At 43.0% G+C, this 11,211-nt stretch overlaps 1 protein-coding gene across 1 annotated transcript; it reads left to right on the top strand.

Annotated features, from left to right (window-relative positions):
* Nucleotides 1-4,667: 4,667 nt before the first annotated feature.
* On the top strand, nucleotides 4,668-10,877 carry LOC129742645 (uncharacterized). Its single transcript, XM_055734574.1, has one exon. It carries the CDS (start codon nucleotides 4,668-4,670, stop codon nucleotides 10,875-10,877), a length of 6,210 nt encoding a protein of 2,069 aa, XP_055590549.1.
* Nucleotides 10,878-11,211: the final 334 nt, after the last annotated feature.

The raw sequence follows: 11,211 nt of genomic DNA on the forward strand, positions 1-11,211 counted from the left end.
TCACAAGCAATGGCATTTGCTTCCTTCAGGCTACCAACAACAATGCGCATCTTGTGCGGTCTCATCGGCTGGTAGCTGATTACGGAAGGGTAAGATCTGTCGAAGTCTCTGGCGATTGAAATCACATTAGGTGATTTCCCATTCGTTTTGGACCGGATGTAAACCACCCAAGGTCCCGTCGATTCAGGTTGGTAAACCCGACGGCGAGGAGGAGGTTTAGGCTCATCTTCATGATCTGCAGGGGGCAGTTAATTTGAGGTGAGATTGATGATGCAGGGATTACATTCGTTACGGAGGGGCGGGGGCTACCAAACGTGAAAGGTATCGGGGAAATGGATAGGGTGTATGGTTGAGCAGGAGTGGAGTCGGTATTTTCCATGTCCGACATGCACATAACGTGGTCTTCATTTTCAGGGACAATTTCTTCGGAAAGTATTTCCTCAGAAACGAGATCCTCCCGAAATGGAGGATCCTTACCTGCCTCCACAGAAAACAGACGTACAAGCTCGAACAAAAAACCGTTAAAAAAGTGTGTAAAATTTCAAATGCTATCACCAAAAAATACGTTAGAAACTGGCTGCAAACAGTGCCATCTATTGCGCCGTTCAAGAGTTACAAATCCACTTTAAAGTGCCCAGTTTTCGAAAAGGCGTAATCGTAGCCAAAAAATAAAATTTGTTCAAAAAGGGTGTTGGGATTTTTACACAAGTTTCGTAGGCTAGCTTGTACGTCTGTTCTCTGTGCTGCCTCGCCGTCGTCATCCATTAGTCGGCAACGTTCCGAGCTAATGGGTGTAAGCGGAGAGCAAAACCAAAATTAAATAATAATTTAAAAAAAAATAAAATAAAAAAAAATAAAAAAAAATAAAAAATAATATAACCAATACTTATTACTATTGAACAATAAAGAGGAGGAAAATAAATATAAAATCAAAAAGAAAAGAAAAACCAAAAAAAAATTTTTTTTGGAAAAAAAAACCAATTATGATTTGTGAACCACTCTAATCAAACCTGGTGTCGAACCAACAACGTGGTTCTTTGTTTGCTAGCAGAATGTCGTCGCAGCCGCACAGCACCAAGGTCTATTGTCTTGAGTCAGTGGAACGATATCGATTGTGATTACTTTCGATGCAGCAACACACGAAAATAAATATTGCACTAGCGTTTTATTTCGCTATCCGACAACGGCACATCGGATAGTAACCTTTTGCGGTATACAAACCCGAATATGAAGAGCAAATAGACTTTTTTTCAAACCACTTTTTTGTCAAAACACTAGCGAAAGAATACTCGACCGTCTTCGGCGAGTGATGCGAAACGAATGAAGTAGTTATGTGATTTGAATAAATTATTTAAAATAAAGTTCAAAAAGGATTTTTTTCCTAAATGATGATTTTACAATTCAAATCGTAAATAAATATTTCTTAAAGTTCAAAACAAAACAGGGAAATTTTTAAATCAAGCCTTGAATTGAAAATTAATAAAACGGAATGTTAGATTAGACGAATTATTATCGTTTTGCTGAATAATTTGAAATAATGATTAATTTTTGATCTGATCTGAAATTTATTCCTGAATTCGGATGTAGATTCTTTTTAAATCTGGGTAATTTTTTTAAATTGTATTTCTATGATTCTTATGTCCGAAGCATTAAATTCTGGTTTTAATTTAAAACTTTAAATCGCATTCGTTTTCTGTGTTTTCGGGAAAATTGAAGTTAAATTTTATAAATTGACTTGACTTCTTAGTATTTGTTTTTAAGCAAATGTCTAGTTCAGGATAAGGAACATCATTTTAAATAAATAATTGATGTTTTGCCTGAAAGAGGAATGATGCAATACCTTGAAAATCTGGATTTTGAATTTTGAAAACCCCCCCCATGAGCGGGTCCTTCGCACGGGCCTGCCGGTGAGTATTATAGATTTGAAATGATAGATGGATAGACCATAGGAAGAAAGCTACTAAAGTGTTGAAAAGAGCGAGGAGCATTTTTGAATAGAAGCTTGACCATATGCTGAAATTTTTGTCCCTCACCAATCTGTACCAACTGCATCGAAGAAGAAGTACCAAATGGTTCGACCACCATGTGGATACACATGTGCCGAACGGACACACGGTAATTCTTCTTCGATACAATTGATTGGTAAGGGACAAAATTTCAATATGTGGTCTAGCTTCTGTTCAAAATTGCTCCTCGCTCTTTTCAACACCTTAGCAACTTTCTTCCCACGGTTTATCCGTCTATTATTTCAAATCTATAATACTAACCGATAAAGCCGCTCAAAATTTCCAAAAACAAATTCACTGTGATTTCTTCCCTTAAAAAGAAGAAATTTAGTTCGTCAAGTTATGTCGTGAGGAAGAATAGTTGAAAAAAAAAAACCGTGAAGTTCAAAACGGAAATGCACGAATCGTTGCTGAGCTTAGCAGCTTTTAGGGAAAACCGAAGAAAAAAACGAATTGAGCAAACACGCGCAGACAACATACAGACGACTTCCGAGCCTTGTTGCCAACATTTTCAAGAATCAGGGACTGATGGGAAAAAACCAGGATACGTTAAAGTAACGGAAATTTTGCTCAATGTGATGACCTTTTTATTTTATTTGGTCGTCGTTCCCATTTTCACTTCAGCAATGGTATCTAAACATGCAGTTCCTTACAACCCATTTTTCATTGCATTCGCAAAACTCAGGCAAAATCAGGCTTGTTTTAAAAAAATCAGGGAAATTCAAAGGCTTATCAGGTTGCCAGGCTGAGCCTCGAAAAATCAGGCAAATCCTGGAAAATCAGGTACATTGGCATCTCTGCTCCCAAGTGCATTAATCTGTGATCTTTGAATCTAAATATTTTTCTTAGTTTTAAAAACTTTTTTTTTTAACAAAAGAAAAGAAAATTATTTCAATTCAATGAAAACAAATTTCGAAAATACTTTAAATCAAAAGAAAATTATTCGTGCCAGGATCATGTATGTACAGTACCGTTCATAATTGTACAGAAATTGAACGTACGCGCACAGTCACTTCCACTTGGAACTTCTATAACTTTTTACTCTGATGATATTTTTTGATCAAATCTTCAGCGTAAGATAGATCAATTATCACACTCTTAAATCACAAAATAGGAGACATTCGTCTAAAATTCTATAGAAATTTAAGGTTCATGCTTGAAATATTGAAACTCGCATAACTTTTGACCCCATCGATGAACTTTTCAGACATTCTCACTATATAAAGTGACAAAATCACTCTGTAAAATTTCAACAAAAAGTGTAGCGTAGTTTCTGGGATAAGTTTGAATCGTAAAAGTCCAAAAAGTCCGATTTTTGTAGAGTTACAGTATCTCAGGCCTCATTTTCACAATAATTCGTATTGATGCCAACATAAGGCCGGTCCCAACGGTGTATGCAAAACACGAATTTGGACCACGCTAAAACAGTCCGCCTAGCACCGGTGTTCTATATTGCTGTTTTAGCACAGTTATCGAGTTGCCTCAATTTGCCTGCTTCAAAAGCTTTTATTGGAATTCTAAAGCTCTCATTCCAATGCACCAGGAATGGTTCTATGCTAGCGTGCGCGCTTCTCAACCGACAGGTTGAATTTCGAATCTCCTGGAAGACATTCAAATCCACTTAGGTGACTTCAACGCAAAGATTGGCTCCGATAATCAGGACTATTTGTAGGAGCTGTTTGTAGAATTTTTGTGGCAACAACAACATGGTGATCGATGGATCGCTCTTTTCCCATCGACCAGTATATGAGGTTACTTTGGGTATCCGAGATGGCCGAACAGAAACTCAAATTTATCACAGTTGTATCAGCCAAAAATGAAGAGGGAGTCTTCTTGATGTCCGCATCAAACGAAGCGCAGATATTGCGTCTGACCTTCACATCGTCCTTGGCGGATACGAATGAGAATTGCGCGTGTTCAGCGGCGCAAGGAGAAAGTCGGGTGTCGATACGACGCCTGCCGGTTGGAGAATCTAGAGGTGAAAAGAGCATACGCTGTTGCGGTCGGTGACGGGGCGGTTACGCCTCAGTGTACGGAATCTGACGAGACCTGCTGTCAGCGAATGCCAGAGTAAACGAAATGAAATGACATTATGATAATCGAAGCTTAGGAAAAGTAAAACGGAAGTTAATTGTCAAACAGGAGTTAGAACAACGCGGTGTTTATATACTTGGAAACTAGATAGTTTGTAAAAGTTCATTGGAGCCGTTTTCGGTTTCCTTTTGCAGTAACAAGTGTTGTGAGTTTATTTTTCAAACCATTTATTCACCTAATAATCCACAGTTTAGTTTTAGAGCTCGTATCAGATCGATAGATAGGATCAGCGAGAGTTAACAGAATTTAGATCTCTCCCTGAATCGTAAGTAGTTTTTGAATTCCCTAAAATGATTCATCTAACGTCTCCGATACCTTATAGCGTTTGCAGTCGATTATTCAGAAAAATTGAATATACTGTTCTAAGAGAGTTAAGTTTACCAAGATCACTATAATTGTGAGTATTAAGTACATACACCATATGAGCAGCTCTTTTCTTATACCAACAATTAATTTTAGCTTTTAAGCATCATCGCAAATAAACATAAGGATTGCTACAGAACGGTGACTTGAATTACTCTCTGACGAACATTCTTAAAAGAATTATATAGTTCTGAGCTGAGGACCATGGCAGCGAATAACAGAACGATAAATATGCCCGATGAAAACCAAACCTCTTCGCTGGTGCACTGTGGCGAATGTTCCAGGCTGGAAGAGTCAGCGAAACTTGTTGCTTGCGATAACTGTTCTCGCTGGTTCCATTTCTCGTGTGCTGGAGTAGATGATTCCGTGAAAGATCGTAGCTGGTTATGTCGCCACTGCATAGCAGCAAATCCCACTCGAGCCAAGTCTAATTCCGGGCAGTCCAAGGCCTCTGCGAAGAGTCGAGTGTCAGCTATTTCAGCAGGACTCGATTTGCGCCTTAAGCAGCTGGAAGAAGAAAGGGAGAGTCAGGCGCGGTTGCTTGCGGAGAAGCAGGAGAAGGAAAAACAAGCTCTGATCGAAAAAGGAAATCTGGACATGGAATTCATCAGCCGAAAGTATGCGCTTCTAGCAAGTGAGGCATTAGCGAACGAAGAAAGAGCAAGCGTGCGAAGTCGCAAAAGTGGTGCGAGTTCTCGCAGTCGAGTCAGGGAATGGCTCGAGCAAAACCAACATTTGGGAGGTATGGCAGTTACTTCTACAACTGACACTACTACCGTGGCGACGGGTGTAATGACAACAGCAGTGTTCAGCAACCTCCCTTTAATTGGGCCAACGACAGCAGTGCGTGCAACAGTTGTTGATCCAAAAGCTATTCGTGATGTAAATGAACCAGTACGAGTTTCTGACCAATTAGTGTCTAAACCATTGATCCATCATCCGTTCAGCAAGCCCGAAACGCGGTATACAGGAGCAATTTACAAGAACCCAGTAGTTGCTAAAGAGAGAGGAAACGTTTTGACGTCGACGCCTATTCGCAGCTCAGCACCGCAAGTATCTTTTCCTACATTGCGCCAACCTGCCACTCAAGTATCATGTGTGTTTACAAATCCTCTCAACCCAAGACAGCCTGGGGCAGGAGATCAACAGAGTTATCCAGCTAGAATCAGCTGCGGAATTGAGCCTCAAGTTGTATCTAGTGCTACTTATTACCCAGCTGTACCACACACACTTGCTGCCGTTAATGTAACGCAATATCCCGTGGGAGTGCTACAGATGCCTGCGATCGTGCGTTCAGAACCACAACAAGCATTCGATTTCAATTATCTACCGGCACCATCACAACAAAGGAATCCAGTATCGAATAGTTTACTGTCCGCCTATGACATTTCGTACCCGATACCCCAGTTACTTCCCCAGTCTTCCGGCACAGCAACTATGGAAGGAAAAGGAATTCCAGGTGTTTCAGTTGATGAACAAATTTCCGAAGTCACTTGTATGCCCCCCGTCAGCAGCAGGGTTTGTACAATGCCACAAGAAACCCCTCACTATGTTCCATTGTACGGTGGTGCTCCAATTGCCGCGTCCAGAGAAGCTCCCACAGTTTTCCCGCCATCTTCTTGTTTGGATCGACAAGCACCCATAATACGTGTCGACTCGCAAAGCCACAACTACAACCGTTTTGCGCCGCAACCAAATATTTCCGAGCCAGTGTATCATCATCAAGGGATAGGGAATACAGGTCCACAGCCATATCAACTCGCTGCCAGGCAGATTGCGGGTAGAGAGTTACCGATGTTCGCTGGAAACGCCGAAGAGTGGCCGCTATTTGCAAGCATCTTTCAAACATCGACGCTAATGTGTGGGTTTTCAGATGCAGAAAACTTGTTGCGCTTGCAAAAGTGCTTAAAAGGTAGTGCTTTGGAAGCGGTTAGATGCCATTTGATGTCTCCCTCCTCGGTTCCACAGATTATGGAAACGCTTGAAATCTTATTTGGAAATCCAGAGCGGTTCATACAATCGTTGCTACAGAAAGTTCGGAATGTTCCACCGCCAAAACCGGAAAGGTTAGACATGCTTATAAATTTCGGCATAGCAGTCCAGAGCCTCGTAGGACAAATAAAAGCCGCTAAACTGTATGGCCATCTGAACCACCCTTCCTTATTGCAAGAGCTTGTTGGCAAATTACCATCCTACTTACAGATGGATTGGGCTCATCATAAGAGACGTTTGAGAGACGTAAATTTGAGTACGTTTGGAGAGTTTATGCTTGACATAATTTCCGACGCTAGTGAAGTGACGGTTTCAAGTGATGTCGGCTTTGTCAACCAGGGAAAGATGAGCCGAAAGGATAAGGATAATGCTCACTTTAACGCTCATGTTCAGGTTCCGTTGAAGATTGTAGATGCAAATTCCAAACAGCCACAGAATCCCATCATATCATGCTTCGTCTGTAAAAGTACTGGCCACAGAATTCGTGATTGCTTCAAGTTCAAAAATCTTACACTTTGCGAACGCTGGAAACAAGTCGATTTGCATCAACTTTGTCGAAAATGTTTAGTTCCGCACGGCCGATGGCCATGCAAGGCCAAATCAAGAAAAACGTGTAACAGCAAGGGCTGCGACGGAGAGCACCATAATTTGCTTCATCCAGGCCAACCGAAAGGAGAGAAAAGGACAAATGCGGACGAAACACCCGCGTTGCTAGGGTTCCACCGCCAGCTGCAAGCTAGTGTACTTTTCCGTATAGTTCCAGTTGTGTTGTACGGAAATGGACTGAAACTACAGATTTTCGCATTTTTCGACGAAGGATCTTCCACCACTCTCATCGAGAAGGAAGTCATACAGAAATTGGGACTCAAAGGGTCAGATGCGCCACTATGCCTACTTTGGACAGGCAATGTCACACGAGAGGAAACTGATTCAAGCAAACTTGATTTAACGATATCGGGAACACGAAGTGATAGAAAGTTCAAACTCAGAAATGTAAGAACCGTTGGAACGTTGGGTCTGCATGCTCAATCTCTGGATTATGAGGCACTAGCTGATCAGTACAATCATTTAGCCAAGCTACCGATCGACAGTTATCAAAATGCGATTCCTAAACTTCTTATCGGCCTAGACAACATACAATTAACACTACCGACCAAAACTAGAGAAGGAAAGCGAGACGAACCGTTAGCGGCTAAATCGTGTTTGGGTTGGAGCGTTTTCGGGAAAACAGGCACTATGGAAAATAGTTTTGCATCGACATCGTTACATATTAGAGAATGCTCTAAGGATAATGCTCTTCACGAATTGGTCAAAGAGTTTTTCGCATTGGAAAGTCTAGGTATTTCTTCAGGACCTGTTCTTCAGTCGACAGACGATCAGCGCGCTCTTGCGATCCTGCAGCGGACAACGGTTAAGCGGAACGACGGTCATTTTGAGTGTGGACTGCTGTGGCGCTTCGACGACATCGAGGTTCCTCCTACTAAAAACATGGCCATTAATAGACTCCGTTGCCTAGAAAGACGGCTATCGAAGCATCCAGAATTGAAAACTGCATTAGAGAATCTTATCGACGAATATCAGGAGAAGCAGTATGCTCATAAAGCGACGGCGGATGAGTTAAGTAGCATGGATCCGAAACGGATGTGGTTTCTTCCACTTGGTGTCGTTTTGAACCCCCGGAAACCCGGAAAAGTCCGAATAATTTGGGACGCTGCAGCTAGAGTAAATGGTGTCGCCTTCAACGATTTGCTCTTGAAAGGACCAGACATGCTTGCTCCCCTCCATTCAGTTCTTTATCGATTCCGACAAAGGCAAATATGCATCACGGGTGACATTCGAGAAATGTATCACCAAATCAAAATAAGAGCTGAAGATCGTCAATCTCAACTATTTTTATGGAGGAAAGATCCTCAAAACGAACCTGACGTTTTCGTGTTAGATGTGGCCAGCTTTGGCGCCACATGCTCACCCTGCATGGCGCAATACGTAAAAAACGTCAATGCCGAAGAATGGAAAGTTGAGTATCCGGAAGCAGAAGAACCAATCAAACGATCGACTTATGTAGACGATTATGCCGACAGCCGCGATTCAGTGGAGGAGATGGTGAAGATCGCATTGGACGTTCGTACAGTTCATTCGAAAGCCGGATTCGAACTACGTAATTTTCTATCGAATTCTAAAGAGGTTCTGGAACAGATGGGTCAGGCAAGTGATGTGCAGCAGAAAGAATTCGCCATCGTTCCGGCCGAACAATATGAGCGAGTTTTGGGCATGACCTGGTACCCATCCGAAGACTCTTTTGGATTTTCCGTCAATGTTCCAACAGATCTACAAAAGGTAATTTCCGGTTCCATCAATCCAACGAAACGGTCTATTCTACGAGTGGTGATGAGTCTTTTTGATCCTCTTGGTTTGATCTCAAATTACGTTATCCATGGGAAAACATTACTGCAAGATATTTGGAGGGCTAAAATTGCGTGGGACGAGCCAATTCCCAATGAACTGGAATCCAAATGGAAGCGTTGGATTGAATTGCTCAAGGAGATACCAAGTTTGCGGTTCGCTAGGTGCTACTTTCCAAATTACCAACCGACAAGTCTTCAAACACTCCAGGTGCACGTTTTCGTGGACGCTAGCGAGACAGCGTTTGCATGTGCAATTTATTTTCGCATGGTGGACCACCATAAACCAAGAGTAGCCTTAGTAACTGCGAAAGCAAAAGTAACGCCTTTGAAACCGCTTTCCATTCCGCGAGCGGAACTCGAAGCTGCACTAATAGGAAGCAGATTGCTTCGAACGGTCATAGAAGGACATACGATTCTTATCGGACTGCGGTTTATGTGGACGGATTCTAAAACGGTTTTATCGTGGATCAAGTCTGACGCTCGCAAATACCGCCAATATGTCGCCGTCAGAGTTGGAGAAATTTTGGAGATTTCAAATCAACAGGAGTGGCATTGGGTACCATCTAAGCTCAACATTGCCGATGAAGCAACAAAATGGGGTAAGGGTCCTCTGGTAAGCCCGAAGAGCTGTTGGGTCACTGGGCCGGAATTTCTGTATTTACCCGAAAACGAATGGCCTGAGCAATTGCCAGTTGCGACAGATACGGAGGAGGAAATGCGCACGTTAAACGTGCATAGAGAAGTTATTGTTGTTCCCCTAATTGACCCGAAGAGATTTTCAAAATTCGAGAGATTGCTCAGATCGACGGCGTACATGTACTACTTCATCAATCGCGCTCGGTACCGATTGCGAACTACCGGACTTCTAGAGCAAGAAGATATTCGGAATGGCGAAAACGTTATTTGGCGCCAAGCTCAAGCCGAAGCATACGTGGAAGAACTTATTTTACTGGGCCGAATCGGAAAAAAGGAATCAGCAGGAAGTAGGCAGAGTGGAGAAATCACCAGTGCAAGCCAATTGTTTAAATTGTCGCCATTTATCGACGAGTGGGGCGTTATTCGAATGCGCAGTCGCATTGAAGCGTCTCCTTTTGCAAGTTACGATGCGCGTTTTCCTATTATACTGCCAAGGAAAAGTCGCATAACAATGTTACTGATCGACTGGTATCACAGAAAATTTGCCCATGGAAATAATGAATCCGTAGTTAATGAAATTCGACAGAGATTCCATATCTCAAGACTGCGAACGGAAGCGCGTCATTTCGCAAAGGAATGCACGTGGTGCAAAGTGTATCGAACAAAACCGATAGCTCCACAAATGGCACCATTACCGGAAGCAAGAGTTACTCCCTTTGTGAGACCCTTCCCCTATACGGGAATAGATTATTTCGGTCCCCTCTACATCAAAATCGGAAGATCCAAGGTGAAACGGTGGGTGGCTCTGTTTACCTGCCTGACCATACGGGCCATTCATCTGGAAGTTGTGGAATCTCTTTCAGCGGAATCTCTCAAGTTGGCGATGAGACGTTTTATCAGCAGACGAGGGCCGCCGACCGAAGTCTACACCGACAACGGCACGAACTTCGTGGGAGCAAGTCGAGAATTGCTGAAAGAAATCCAATCGGTTAACGCGGGCTTAGCCGAAACCTTCACAGACCGGAACACCAAGTGGATCTTCATACCACCGTCCGCTCCCCACATGGGCGGCGCTTGGGAGAGGATGGTGCGCTCAGTTAAAGCAGCTCTATCTACCCTTTACCAGTGTCGAAGTCCATCAGAGGAAGTACTCCAAACCGTGTTGTGCGATGCAGAAAGAATGGTTAATTCCAGACCGTTAACCTATATGCCGCTCGAAACAGCTGACTCGGAAGCGTTAACTCCTAACCATTTCATCCACCTGGCCTCAGATGGATCAAAGCAACCACCGGAGAACCCAACAGACGAGAAGTCGGCTCTGCGAAGCGGATGGAATCTTTGCCAACATCTATTGGATCCATTCGTCTCGTATCGCTCATAGTGAACAGTCGCGTTTCGAGATTTCGTCCAATATATCCGGGTGTTTCGTTCCGTTCGGGCGTTTAATACGGTGTTTTGTACCGCGCTATACGTTTTTCTGCCAAAGGCAGACCCCAGCTCGCCAAAGTGGTGCTATTATAGTGTTGGTCGACAAAAAAAAAAGGTTTTTTTCTGGCTAGCTGACTGCCCTCAACTGGTCACCACGAGGGCCGCCGCCATTGTTTGACTCATCATCATCATCAATCTGGTCGTTCTTGCTCGAGCCGAGACTTGACGTGGCAGCCATCTTCGAAGAAGGACCACGTGGTTGGGATCACCACTGAAGGAGCCAATCA

This window comes from Uranotaenia lowii, chromosome 2 (genome assembly GCF_029784155.1).
Source record: "Uranotaenia lowii strain MFRU-FL chromosome 2, ASM2978415v1, whole genome shotgun sequence".
NCBI classification, from domain to species: domain Eukaryota; kingdom Metazoa; phylum Arthropoda; class Insecta; order Diptera; family Culicidae; genus Uranotaenia; species Uranotaenia lowii.